The sequence below is a fragment of the Anolis carolinensis genome, chromosome 4, assembly GCF_035594765.1.
Source record: "Anolis carolinensis isolate JA03-04 chromosome 4, rAnoCar3.1.pri, whole genome shotgun sequence".
Classification (NCBI taxonomy): domain Eukaryota; kingdom Metazoa; phylum Chordata; class Lepidosauria; order Squamata; family Dactyloidae; genus Anolis; species Anolis carolinensis.
The window spans coordinates 102,238,475-102,253,395 of record NC_085844.1 but is presented as its reverse complement, the minus strand read 5'-3'; the positions used below and the strand labels follow the sequence as shown (position 1 = coordinate 102,253,395).

The window sequence follows — 14,921 nt, the reverse complement described above, 5'->3', positions numbered from 1 at the left end:
CCTAGACACTTGGGAAGTGCTCGACTTGTGATTTTGTGATACGAAATCCAGCATATCTATCTTGTTTGCTGTGTCATAATTTATTATTATTATTATTATTATTATTATTATTATTATTATTATTATTATTATTATTATTATTATCATCATTATTATTATTATACAGGCCCAGTGGAACCTGCTTTAGTTGGTCATAGGCAATTAGGTGCAGCTTTCAAACAGAACTCATACAAGGAACAAGAGATCAAGGCCAAGAATATATAGTTCAACAAAAGCTGCTCTACTGCAACTCTCATCTGGCTCAGATACATATGCAATAGCAAGTGATGCTGAGAGCTGCAGCCCTACAGAAAATGACATTTTCCCAAGTAAGCAGTCAACATGCATGTTGTCTCAAGAGTTAATTGGCCTATTCCGCTTCTTCATGAGTGTTTACAGAAGAAAACCTTGCAGTTTGAGGCAGTGAGATGCTATGGCAGATGCTCAACGCATGACAAACCTGAGCTTTGTACTGTTTTTTGTTTTTTTTAATTGCTCCCAAGAACAGATCAGGCGCAAATCACTGCAACAACTCCTGACTCATTATAACTCCAATTAGCAAAGGAAATACCCCACAGAACAAAAAGTGCTGAACACCAGGCTCTTATTCACTCTAATGATCTGTACACATTCCGTGTTGCATGGAGATTCAACGTGTCACTATGCTAACAGAACCTCCCCTCAACCCTTAATCTATACATGCAAATGCAGCTTCTGGAAAAGCAGAAATTATGGACAGTAGGTAGCTATCCCACTGGAATCTTCCCAATGATGTTTTATCTATGGGTAAAAATGTCATGAATATATTTTTTCTTTAGGTTGCTGTGTGTGGTCAGATCTAAAATCCCCTTCTGAAATCGTCAATCCATGCTTGTGACTTTTTTTGTAATCCATTTTGAGATTTACAACAAAAAGGGAAGGCATAATATGTTCTTAAACATTTTATTTCCTCAGAAATCCAAATCATAAGTAAATCCAAAAAGAAGGAGAAATGGTTTTCTCTACATGCAGTGTGTGGAATCTTATCTCTTCCAGCAGGCGTGCTCAGTCAGTTTGAACTATGAATTTTAAACTCACGCCTTGTGTTTTCTGTAGTTTAATTTTTGTTCTGTTCTGTTTTTTGTTTTAAAAAAATCATTTTTATTCAACATTTTCATAAAGACAAATTTAATTAAAAGAAAAGGGAAAGGAATATGGGGGTGTAGAGGTATACGGGTATGGGAAGGGGGAAAGGAATGTAAAAAAGGAGGGGGAGTTATTACTTCCATTCCTCTTTTTTGCATTTCACTTAATTCTTATTCTAGTTATTTAATGTATTTGTCTCTTCCCCTTCTCTTGTCGCAAGTTTCATGATCTTTCATTCTTATGTTTCTAATAATAGTTTGGTTGAATTGTCTCTTGTTGCTATATTTTCATATATTATTTGAAGGGTCTGTGAGTGTCACTTCCCTCTACTTGTGTATTTTTTGTTCTGTATTTCAACTGACTCCTGGTCAGTCGAAAGGACGAACAGGGCATGAGGTTAAAGCTTGCATTGGATGGGGTTACACTTTCCTAAAATCACAGGTTTGCAGCCTGGGAGTTATCCTGGATTCATCACTGAACCTGGAACATCAGGTCTCGGCGGTGGCTAGGGGAGCTTTTGCACAATTAAAACTTGGATAAGGGGGGATTAAATATTTGAGAGTTACAATCAAGAACAGCTTATTATTAGTAAACAACTATTTAAAAAGTTTGAAAAGAAATTAAAAGAGACTTAGGATTCAACTACCCTATATACTTGAGTAGAAGCCAGTCCAAATATAAGCCGAGGCACCTAATTTTACCACAAAAAAACCCTGGAAAACTGGTTAACTCAAGTATAAGGTGAGGCTGGGAAATGCAGCAGCTACTGGTAAACTTCAAAAATAAAAATAGATACCAATAAAATTACATTAATTGAGGAATTAGTAGATTAAATGTTTTTGAATATTTACATAAAACGTAATTTAAGATAATAATAAGACTTTAATAAGATAAGACCTGATTACCTATAACTGATTACCTATATACTTGAGTATAAGCCATCCCAAATATAAGTCAACCAGGAACCTCACTTGAGTATAAGCTGAGGGGGGCCTTTTAAGCCCTAAAAAGGGCTGAAAACCCAGCTTATACTTGAGTATATACGGTACATTGTAGAATTAATGCAGTTTGGCATCACTTTAACTTCCGTAGCTCAATGCAATGGAACCCTAGAATATGTACATAGTTTGGTGAGGCACCAGCACTCTTTGGTAGGGAAAGCAAAAGGCTTTCTAAAATTATATATCCTATGATTCCATAGTATTGTGCCATGGCAGTTAACATGGTGTCAAACTGCGTTAATTCTACAGTGCAGATGCATCTTTAGAAAAATGTGGAAAATTTAATTTATTCAGTCTGGGTAGAGTTGCAGATGATCCCTCCTATAAAAACAGATAGGCAGAAAGAGATTTCTAGATTTCTTTGGCAGGTAAAGAAACCCAGACTAAAACTTACTCAGCTAAGCAAAAGAAAGCAGAGGCCCTTGGAACTTGACGATCATGACTGAAGATTTGGGTGGCATGGTTATCACTTGGTATAAGAAAAGGCACATGCTGAATTTAAAAGTCATTCTATTAGAAAAACTCTTCTACAAATTAGCTAATGAACCTCACAACTTGGCCATGTTCAAACCTCAGCATGACCAAAAGATGAAGCTGGCAAACAGCGAGGCAGAGGTAAACAGACATATAACCAAGGCTGACGCATCAACAGTGGCAAGAGAAGCAGGACTCTGAAGATTCTGCATTTGATCTTCACCAAGAAGTGATTTGAAGTTTCATAACATCCCATGTTGTCTCATTTCCTACAGGTTTCATGCAGCTGTAAAACCAATTTCTCAGAGAGCACTCTTGGCGAGCACATATCTGAAAAGGAATCAAAGCCTCTCATCTCAGAAAATAAGCTCACCTTGTCAAAAGCAGGATAAACAGCTCGAATCTCTGTCAACCAGCCATATGGCATATGCCCCACTGGATATGTAGCTGTCAGAATTGCCACTGCCTAAGGTGAGAGACAAAAAAAAAAGAAACCGAAAATTACAGATCAAATTTGCAGAGCAGTTAATCAAAATTACCTTTTGTACAATATTCAGTTGGTTCCACCACATTTATGTTAGGAAAAGTTTGGATGATCAAGCAACTAACTGATTTTTGATTACTATGTTTGGAGCAAAAAATGCCAGACTAGCGAGTCTTTTTTTTTTTTTTAATGGGGAAATGATACATAGGAAGCTACATTACTTCAGAAAAAGTAACCTGTGGGTCTCAGTTTCATTCTGTCTTTTCGCATCCATCTGATCAGTCTTCCTACTTTTGGCATGTTGATGGCTACACCATCGGAAATTAGAAAAATGACTCTTCCAAGATTTGTATATGGTAGTGGGATATCTTATACAATGGGTTGCTATGAATTTCCGGGCTGTATGGCTATGTTCCAGAAGCATTCTCTCCTGACGTTTCACCCACATCTATGGCAGGCATCATCAGAGGTTGTGAGGTCTGTTGGAAACTAGGCAAGTGAGGTTTATGTATCTGTGGAATGTCCAGGGTGGGAGAAAGAACTCTTGTCTGTTTGAGGAAAGTGTGAATGTTGCAATTGGCCACCTTGATTAGCATTGAATGGCCTTGCAGCTTCAAAGCCTGGTTGCTTCCTGCTTGGGGGGAATCCTTTTTTTCTGGAATATGGCCATACAGCCCGGAAAACTCACAGCAACCCAGTGATTCCGGCCATGAAAGCTTTTGACAGTACATCTAATACAGTTATCAATTAACATTTCCAAGTTCTGTAGATTATACTGAAATACTCCATTACTTTATTCACAATGGAGCAATAATCACGTATAGTAATAGAGGAACAGTTCTTTAAAAGTTCTTTTTTAACGTTTCTTAAAAAGCTAGGCAGTTTGAAACACATATTACTAGGTTAGCTTGTTCCAATTTAGTTAGTAACATTATCAGATTTACATGACATATGAAAATGTGATTAACTTGTAACAGAAATAGAAGGTGGTGTTCTCTTAACTGTCCTGGAAGATGAAACAGCATGAATCCGAGCATTAGTAGTTTAGTATTATGCTCAAACGTTTTCTAAATTTGCAAACAGAACACTCGAGTTATCACTTCCTGCTCCCAAGCTGAGCCAAAGATAAATCATTTCAACCCACAAATTCTGTTAATGTGCAGCAGATCCATTTTTAATACCTCAGCACTATTACACTTTACACAGTCGCATTTTTCTAAAAAATATTTTATTATAGTTGCACAGAATATAACACAAGGATGTTAATTCTGCATATAAAATAGAGAGATTCACGAACCCATGTGTGCTGGAGATCATGGACTAATCTATTGTCATAGAAGCAGACACTGGGACAATTTTCTGCTCTCTGTTCTATACCCACATCTCTCCTCCCATAATTTGCTCCGGTAGGTCAACCAAAAATGATGTAGGCATTAGTCTTGTGCTTTCAGGGTAAACCTTGCCCTGTTTCATGTCCCAGCTTTCGTTCGAGGCCCTGATCCATTTTCAAGACCCTCCAAAAATCAGGGTTCTTTTGGATTGGGGCCCCAAAATTTGGACCATTGTGGAGGGGGCTTCCCACCCACTGCCCCCCTTCCTGGCTTTCTTCTTACCCACCAGCACCTGCTGTTGCTCTTCTGGAGTAAGGCATTCATCTGCAGGTGAGCTACGGGCCTGCCTGAACACCTTGCCAGCCGCCACACATGCCCTGCCACACTCTCAGAAAGTGTGTGATGGGGCCTGAAAGCAGGCCTGGAATTCACCTGCTGACGGTGAGCTCCAGGCTGGCTTGCAGGCCCTGTCACAAACACACTCTCCAAGAGTGTGAAAGGCATGTTTGGTGGCTGGTGTGTGTGTGTGTGGCAGAGCCTACAAGCAGGCCCGGAACTCACTAGCAGACCCTGTCAGCCACCAAACACGCCCTCCACACTCTTATGCAGGTAAGGAGGCAATTTCGGCTCGACATGAAAGCAGGCTTTTGTATCGAGCAGATTTCCATGTTGGAAGGGGGCTTCCTGTTTCATGCTTCCAGATAAACGGAATACATGAAAGAAACAGAAAAAATGGTAGGGATGAATTTTATGCACATGTCTAGTAGGAATTGCCATCTCCTAGTTCTCCTGAAATAAGAAGTCCCATTAGAGGAAAAGCCAAACTAGATTTAACCCCAAGACCTGAGACCCCTTCAATGTGTTAAGCATTCTTTATTACATCCTGAAAGGACCTCAAACATATCAGCAACTTGTTGTGACTCAGCCACAGCATAGCCAGAGTGAGGATGAGGAAGGGGATTCTCGGTTTCAGATACAAAAGCCAGATGATGGGATGCAGGATGAATTGCAGGATGAATTTCAGGATGATGGCATGGGAATGGGAATGATACAGGCTGATTCAGAGGCTCGAGAAATGCAGCTTGAGCAGAATGAACTATTGACCCAGCCGGTCATAGATAACAGCCAGGATGACATTCCCATGGGAATTAATGAGCAAGAGAGGTTTCAAGCCCCGGTGTCTCCAGTCCTGGTTCAGGTGCAAGATAACGAGGACCTTGAAGGGGCGCCATCATTATCTAGGGCGGACTGGTTGTTATGGGAGTACAGCCTCAAAGGAGTGTAAGATTGGCAGGGAAGAGAGAGGCCTCCACGGGAAAGAGAAATGCATTTTTGGGTTGCTTTTAAAAGTGTGTGTTTTGAGATAGATTCTTGTCAAAGCAAATTCTTGCTTCATCTGAGTGGATGTTCCTGCTTCATGCCTAAGAGAAGTTTTCTGGATCTTTGTAACCTTTGGGCCTTTGTTCTTTGGGATCTATCGTCTACTGTTTTGCCTTATGAATTATTGGATTTCTATGGCTTATGGACTAATGGATTTTTATGGCTTATGAACTATTGGATTCCTATTGAATCTTTTACTGCAACTTTGAAAACCTTATAACTGCCTGCTTTGATATATATTTGCTTTTGCTCAATAAAACTATAAAAGACTTTCTTCTGTGTGTGACTGGGTGTCTATATCAAGGTGAACTATTTTGAGGTGTGACACAACTTTCTGTGACATAGCAGCTACTACCAGCCGTGGGGATGTGATAGTGCAGCAGATAAAATTGCTAGCTGTAGGAAATCTGCTGACTGGAGGGTTAGCAGTTCAAAGCTGCGAGTTGGAGTGAGCGCTTGGTTGTCAGCCCTAGCTTCTGCCTACCTAGCAGTTCAAAAGCATGTAATGTGAGTATTGCCTCAGTAGGGAGTAAAAATGGCGTCTCTTGCAGACATGCAAAACATGCCGGTAATGATTGGAGAAAGTCTATGAACAACAGTCTCCTCGGCATGGAAAAATGGAACAAGAGCACCTCCCCATGGCTGGAGTTGAGCATCGCCTCCAGACACTAGAGATGGAAAGGGGAAAGCCTTTACCTTTGTGTACTTTATGTCTTTGTTACCATGTAAAAAGGCATTGAATGTTTGCCTTATATATGTAAACTGTAATCTTCTCTGAGTTCCTCTGGAGAGATAAAGCGGAATATAAGTAAGAGTATTTATTTATTTATTTATTTACATGAAACTCAAGTATACAAAATGTTTTCAAAAACATATAGAGCAAATGACTGATATATATGCAGATGAACTTCATACAGGGGCTACACAAGTGGACAGCTCTTCAGCAATCTAAGAAATGAAGCGGGAAATAGGTGGGTTGCTGCAAGGGAACTGATACTCCAGAATAATTAGCAAGCAGCGCCATTCGCGCTGTTTATCAGCACAAATTGCCAGGACAATGATTACAAGAATCATCCCGAGACTCTTTAAAAACAGAGAAAAGTCCCAAGGAACAAAAATCAAAACTCTCAGGGTACAACTCAGCTGCTTGACAGGATTTTTCTCAAGTCTTATTAAGACTATTTTGGGGGGGGAAATTGCATTGTCCTTTCCACTACAGAAGTTCAGAATCTTTATTTTCTGGGTCAAGCCCACTACACAAGTATGAAATGAATCACATCAAATGTATTAAAAAGAAATACTTTACTGACAGTGCAATTCTATTGAGGTTTACTCAAGAGAATATTCTACTGAACACAATGAGGCTTACTCTTAAGTACATGCAGATAATTACTGTTTAAACTGTTTTACATGTTTTCTCTCTCTCATTCCCTGGCTCTTGTAAAACATTAACAGTCTTGGTATGGCAACTCACAATTCTCTGTAGTATTTTCCTTGCATGTGAAAAAGGGAGTTATACACCATTGTTAGCAAATAAAAATATTGGAATCCAAGAATCGACAGGTTTACATAAATATTGACTCACTAGGCTCTACTTGAGCTGGGTCTACCAATAGAGTTCATGTACAGATCTCATTAAAAATGACAAAAAGATTTCCATCCTAAACTTTTTTTTAAAAAAACAAACCTTAGGTCACCTATGCACCATTTTTAATGTTAACCATGGTTAGGTTGGAACGAAATTTGTAATGATTGTTAGAAATGTTGGTTTGAAAAGCTATTTTTATTTACTTTGTTGCATCAGCCTTTGCATTGCCCTTCATAGTTGGTCATGTCCACTCTGAAATTCTGGCCACTGGTACTTTGAACCCATCTGATAGAATAGACTAAAACTGGATTTTTATTTTTATTTTTTTAGCAGGATTGAATGTGTTGTTTTATGATGTCTATCTTGTTGTATGGTCTTCTATTGGCAATTGAATACATTGTATATGTTGGAAACTGTCCTGAGTCCTCTTGGGGAAATAGGGCAGTATATAAATATTATTATTATTATTATTATTATTATTATTATTATTATTATTATTATTATTAAACTATTTCTATGTCACAACTGTTTTCAAAGTTTTAATAAGACATTTAATAAATGATACGGTTTACAAGCCAAACATTTAAAAGCCTTAGATAATTTTAAAAAGTTTTGGCAGTGATGGCAACAGGTAAGCCTCTCAAGATATCCCAGCAATGTAAACAGTGATGTATATATTTGTTTATTTATTTATATGCTGCTTTTCTCTTGGAATGGGATGCAAGGCAACTTCCAAAACAAACCGATGCATTATCAGCACATTGCCTCTGAAAAAGCAGGGTTTTTCACATAAGGGGACAAAAAAAGAAAAGAAAAATCCTAAAGTCGAATGTGTGATATATCTATTCAGCCAAAGCTGAACCAGATAAAATGTCAGACAAGAAAATCCAGGAATCAAGTAGAATATGCAACTTCATTATTTTCAGAGACCCCTTTTTCTGCCTGCTTGCCAGACTCAGATTACGGGTAGCATCATATATGGAAACCTGAAGTACATTCATATTGTGCATTGGCAGGATTTTCCTACTATTGGCTCTGCCAGTTCTTGGCTCTTTCAGCAGTGATGTTGTCAGAAACAGGAGGAAAAAGAACAAAACGAACAATGGGCACTAATGAAGTCAGCTTCCAGCTGATAATAGAAGGATGTGCCTTCAAGGGAATGCATTCTTTGCACTTAGCAACTAAAAGCCATGTTAATGTGGCATTAAAAATATAGTAATTGCACAAATTGCAAGCCAAAAGAGCAAACTGTGTAATAAAGTATTTCCACATACTTGAACTGGCAGTTTCCAATATGCAATCCAACTGTATATAGCTCCTTTTATTTTGTTTTATCCGTCTGTATACATATACAACCAACAAAGATCAACTCTTCAATAATGACAAGGGGCTGACTTAAGATGACCCCATGAATTTTGTAGGGTTTTCTTAGGCTAGGTTGTTTTGCCATCTCTTGAAATGGCCACAGCTCCTAGTATTATTGATGATCTCATCCTAGTACCCACAAGTGCTGATTCTGTTTAGCTTCTGAGATCAGACAGGATTTGGTGCCTTTAGGATATTTAAGCACTCTAGCCTAGTGGTCTCCTTCATTAACCCATTCTAATGCAAACACATGACGCTTCACCATGACACTACACCAGGCTCAAGCACTTCTAAGTTTTAACAGGCATTTTTGTGAGGATTCCGCGAAATTTGTGGAAGAAGGCATTGCTTCCTTGAGATTACTGTAACAACACAATTCCAGCTGTTGCATAACTAGATTTAATTATTCACTAGAAAACTTTAATGACTAAACTTATTTCTCTATGGCAGTGATTCCCAACTTTTGGTTTTCCAGTTGTTTTGGACTTCAACTCCCAAAAATCCCAGTCAGCTTGGGATGAATACAATTTCTGACTCTGCTAACCGAAAGGTGTCAGGTACGTCTAGGGATTATTGATGCAACTGCTTTGTCAACATACACTGCAACAGTGGAGACCTTGCCTTTTCCCTCCTGACCTTTTGGAAAAAATGAAAAGCATGGCTTCTGGACCAAGTTTTTGGTCAGTAAAGGGAGAAGTACAGGAACTTCTGGGTGTGGCAGCATGGGGGCTGGTTGAGTGTCCTGAGAGCTCTCAGACACCAGCCTTGCAGATGTAGGGCTGATTTTCGCCCCCTCTCCCAGGCGGAGACCCAGGAGACAGCTTAGCCACAGAGGGTTCCCCTGTGCTTGACAGAGTTGCACTCCCCCTGAAGGCACAGGTCTGCAGCTTGGGGGTCCTCCTGGACTCATCACTGACGCTTGATGCTCAGGTGTCGGCAGTGGTCGGGAGGGCCTTTGCACAACTAAAACTTGTACGCCAGCTGCGACCATACCTCGTGAAGTCTGATCTGGCTACGGTGGTCCATGCCTTAGTTACCTCTAGATTGGATTATTGCAATGCGCTCTACGTGGGGCTGCCTTTGAAGATGGCCCGGAAACTCCAACTAGTTCAGCGGGAGGCAGCCAGGTTCCTAACAGGAGCGAATTACAGGGAGCGGTCCACTCCCCTGTTTAAAGAGCTCCACTGGCTGCCATTTATTTTCCGGACCCTAAATACTACATGTTATTTATGGACCCTAAATATTTATTTATTTATTTATTACATCATTTCTACCTCGCCCTTCTCACCCATCAGGGGACTCAGAGCGGCTTACAATATACATCAGAAACACAGTTGACATCAGATTAAAAGTCTTCACAAGATTAAAAATTACAATGAAAATTAAAATATAAATAAAATATAAATACTACATGTTAGGAATGCTAGATATCGAGAAAGATAAAAATAAGGAAATATTATTCAATTACCTAATCACCGCTGCAAGGATGACATATGCTAAATATTGGAGAGATAAAGAAACCTTGGAGATAAATTGCTAGCTCAATAAGGTATTTGAAATTATGAAAGAAACACCGAAAAAAGAGGACTGGTTAAATAAGGTATTAAAGATTTTGAACATGGACAGATTGACTTACTGGTTATCACCAAATCAAGGACTACCTAAGAAAGAAACTAATTGGGATCTAGTCAAAGACTATCTAAATAGATAAAATTAGATCTCATCAGCTGAAGTATATCAATTCCAAGATCAGAAGAAGACGAAGGGGACATGGTATTATTACACCAGGATAATGATTATGAATGAACTCAAGGAATAGCAAGAGGAGGATGGAAGTCAATTTTAAAAAAAAAAATCTCTCTCTCCTTCTTTTTATCCTTTTCCCCCTCATGTTTTGTTATTCTTCTTTTCCTACTTTTCTATAAAAATCGTTGTTCACCCACTTTTGATGTAAACCAATTTTTTAAATTATTTTTCACATTGTATGAAACTCCAATAAATATATTGAAAAAAAAGAAATTATGAATATGGATAGATTGACATACGTATTAGCGAATAATCAAGGCAGACCAAAAATAAACAAATTGGGAAGAAGTTAAGAATTACCTAAAAAACAAAAATTTTAAGGTATTGATTTGATACCACAGGGAAAGTGGTTAAGAATCATAATATTTCAATAGAGGAACAGGAAAAGGATGTGTTTCCAGTTAAAGATTGTCACGACAAGGAATTGTATATATGCAAAGACATCATGTAACAGATGGAAGTTATTTTTATGTTTTATGCTTTCACTTGGATGTTATTGGGGTGGTTTTTTTACTTTTTTATTTCTCTTTTCTTTTCTTCTTTCTTCTCTCTTTTCTTTTCTCTCCTCTCTATCAATTTTATTGTGTTCTTATGAGTTGCTACCTTATTTGGTGTCATTTTTTGTCTTTGTTTATGTTTATCACCTTTTCGGAAAAGCACTAATAAAAATGTATTTAAAAATAATTAAATAAAAAGATTTCGAAAGAATATTTTGATTTGAACAATACAGTCGGGGTTCCAATTCAAATTATTTGGGATGCCAGGAAAGCACTCATGCGCGGCCACCTTATCCAGCAGAAGGCCCCCCCCAAAAAATTGGCAATGAATAAAATAAATGAAGAAATTAGAATAAGTGAAAAACAATTGAAAATAGACCCAAATAATAAAAGATTAAGCAGGAATTGTAAATACTGGGAAAACAAAAGATGTATATGGAAATGGAGGAGACAAAAAAAGTTAAAATTCATAAAACAACAATAATTCCAGAACGCAAATAAACCGGGTAAGTGGTTAGTGTGGAAAATCAGCAAGAGAAAACAGGCCCAATATATAACAGAAATAATTGCGGAAGGAAAGAGCTATACCACAGAACATGAAATAGCGAACCAATTTAACAAATTCTATAGTAAACTCTATACCAAAGATCAGATTAGAAAAGATTAGATTTCCAAATTCCTTAGTAACCAAAAATTATTGAAAATATCAGAAAAGCAACGAGAATTACTGAATAAAGAAATCACAGAGAAAGAAATCATGAGAGCAATTAGAAACCTAGATGGGAACAAGGCAACAGGTCCAGGTGGACTAAACGGTTTATACTACAAGGTTTGAGGAAATGACTCCATTCCTAAAAAAAAAATAATGAATGGGATATTGGAGAACCAGAAGGTACCAGATTCATGGCGATATACCACAATAACTATGATACACAAAGAAGATCAGGACCCAAAAAATGTAAACATTACAGACCTATATCTTTATTAAACTCAGACTATAAAATTTTCATGAGCATAATATCCGAAAGAATGAAGAACTTCTTGATAGAATGGATAGAGGAGGAGGAAATGGGCTTCCTGCCAAAAAGGCAAATGAAAGATAATGTGAGGGAAATGATAAATATTTTACAGCATTATGAATTTACTAATAAGGAGGAATTGGCATTACTAACAGTGGATATGGAAAAAGCATTTGACAATCTGAATAGGAATTTTTTAAAATTACTGATTAGAAAATTAGATATGGGATATAAATTTACAAATGTGATTAATCCAATTTAAGACAAACAAGAAGCCAAAATTAAAATAACATGAGAGTCTAAAAATTTCAAAATTTCCAAAGGAACTAGGCAGGGTTGCCTGCTGTCTCCTCTCCTGTTTGTTTTTTCAATAGAAATTTTACTAAACAGCATAAAAAGGGACCCTCAATTAAGACAAGCAAAATTTAAAAAATATAACTACAAAATTAGAGCGTTCACTGATGATCTAATTTGCATAATAGAGGATCCAATAAAAACAATAAAACATTGGCTAGCCAAAATAAGAGAATTCGGAGAAACCTCAGGACTTAAAATTAATTTAGAAGAAACTATGATATTAATGCAAAACATGACTAAGAAAAGGCAAAATGAACTAACAGATTTAACAGGAATTCAAGTAAGGAAAAAATTAAATATTTAGAAATAATATTAACATCAAAAAATTCACAATTATCAGAAAACAATTATGACACCAAGTGGAAGGAAATAAATAAAGACCTAGAAAAATGGAAACATTTAAAGATGTCATTATTAGGGAGAATTGCAGTAATTAAAATGACCATTCGGCCACAAATGTTATTTCTTTTTCAAAATCTTCCAATTATAAGAAATGCACAAAGATTTAAAAATTGGAGCAAGGACCTGTCCAAATTTATTTGACTGAGAAAGAAACCCAGAATCAAAAAGATCCATACAGACGAAAAAAGATTGGGGGGTGGGCGAATTAGGCCTTCCTGATTTACAACTATACCACGATGTGTGTGGTCTAGCATGGATAAAAGACTGGCCAACATTTCAAAAAACGATAGAGGGGGTAAATCTGAGGGTGGGATGGCATGCTTACATTTGGCACAGCAAAAAAACAGTCAAAAAGAATTTTGGAAATCATTTTATTCGGTCTTTGTTAATAAAAGTGTGGGAAAAATACAAAAGGAAACTTTATTTGAAAACGCCTCTATGGATCTCTCCACTGGAGGTATACCAGAGGAGAGAAACAGGGGGTGAAATTTGACCAAGATATAACGACATTCTGTCAAAAGAGAAGGGGATTTATAATTTGAAAAATCAGGAGGTAATAAGCCAAAAATTTAAAAATGTGGGATGGTTCCAATATATGCAAATTAAAGAAATGTATAATAAGGACAAAAAAAATAGGATTCGAAGATAAGAAACTTTCTGGGATGTAATCATGAAGACAAAAAATGAAATTATAACTAAAATATACAAAAAAATTATTAGAATGGGCTACGGAAACGGAATTAATAAAAGATTGTATGATAAAATGGGCTGAAAATATAGGGAAACCAATTAAATTAGAAGAGTGAGAAAAAGCTTGGAATTACAGGTTAAAACTTACACACGCTGCAGAAATAAAAGAAAATTGGATCCAAGTATTTTATAGATGGTATCTGACCCCCTAAAAATTATCAAATTATTTTTTAAAAATCAAACAAATGTTGGAAATGTGGGAATCAAGAAGAGACTTTCTTCCACTGTTGGTGGACTTGTAAAAAAGTCAAATCTTTTTGGAAAGAAATACATTGCACAATCAAAAAATGTTATAAATTAGAATAAACATGGACCTCAAATACTTTCTTCTAGGGATGCCAGAAATAGATAAAGATAAAAATAAGGAAATATTATTTAATTATCTTGTAACCACCGCAAAGATGACATACACTAAGTATTGGAGGGACAAAGAAACCCCGTAGATGAATTGTTGGATAAATACGATTTTTGAGATTATGAATATGGACAGACTGACATATTTATTAGTGAATAATAATGGCAGACCAAAAAAACAAACAAATTGGGAATTGGTCAAAAACTATCTAAAAAATGAGAAATTTAAAATAGTGATTTGACACCAAAAGGAATGAGGCTAGGAACAACAGCTCCAAATGTGGGAATAGGAAAGAACTGTGACACCTGTAAAGGATTGCCAAGAAAAGACACTGAAAAACTATCAATGTATGAGATGGAAGTCAAGTTTATGTTCACCATGGGAGCTATTGGGAGGGTTTGTTTGGGTTGGTGGTTTTTGTTGTTTTTTCTCTCTCTTTTGTTTGGTTTGTTATTATTCTTATTTTTTTTCTCTTTCGTAATTTTATTTTATTTCATTTGATGTCCTTTGGTTCTTATGAGTTGATTTCCCCCCTGTTATTTTAATATGTTTATGTTCTTCACAATTATGACAAAACACCAATAAAAACAGGGAAAAAAGTAAATGGGAGCAGTGCAATAAGAAACTATAAATAACACAATGACTCGGATCGACCCTGGAATACAAACTGGATTATGTGATTTTAATTGATGTTTTAATGTTTATGTTTTTAATTGGTTCAGATTTTTAATTTGTTTATTTATCGATATGTATGTGTATATGCGGCATCAAATTGTTGCCTTTGTAAAGCCACACGGAGTCCCCTTCGGGGTGAGAAAGACGGGATAAAAGTGTGGTAAATAAATAAATAAGAGCAATGATTGCATTTTTCAAAATTTGACAAACTGATAAACTCCCCTTATAAAATGTTCAGCTAAAGGCCTAACTAAGCATGATCCTGTGTTTCTT

The 14,921-nt window shown here is 36.8% G+C and overlaps 1 protein-coding gene across 2 annotated transcripts in view; it reads right to left on the bottom strand.

Moving 5' to 3' along the window:
- ankh (ANKH inorganic pyrophosphate transport regulator) overlaps positions 1-14,921 on the bottom strand; it is a 165,178-nt gene that overhangs the window by 39,669 nt on the left and 110,588 nt on the right. For both annotated transcript variants that reach the window (XR_010005725.1, XM_003219797.4), the window contains exon 7: positions 3,013-3,105. Coding sequence is in view for 1 of the 2 variants with exons in the window: in XM_003219797.4 (XP_003219845.1) it covers positions 3,013-3,105 (93 nt within the window). In the remaining variant the exon portion in view is untranslated. The remainder of the gene's footprint in view (positions 1-3,012; positions 3,106-14,921) is intronic.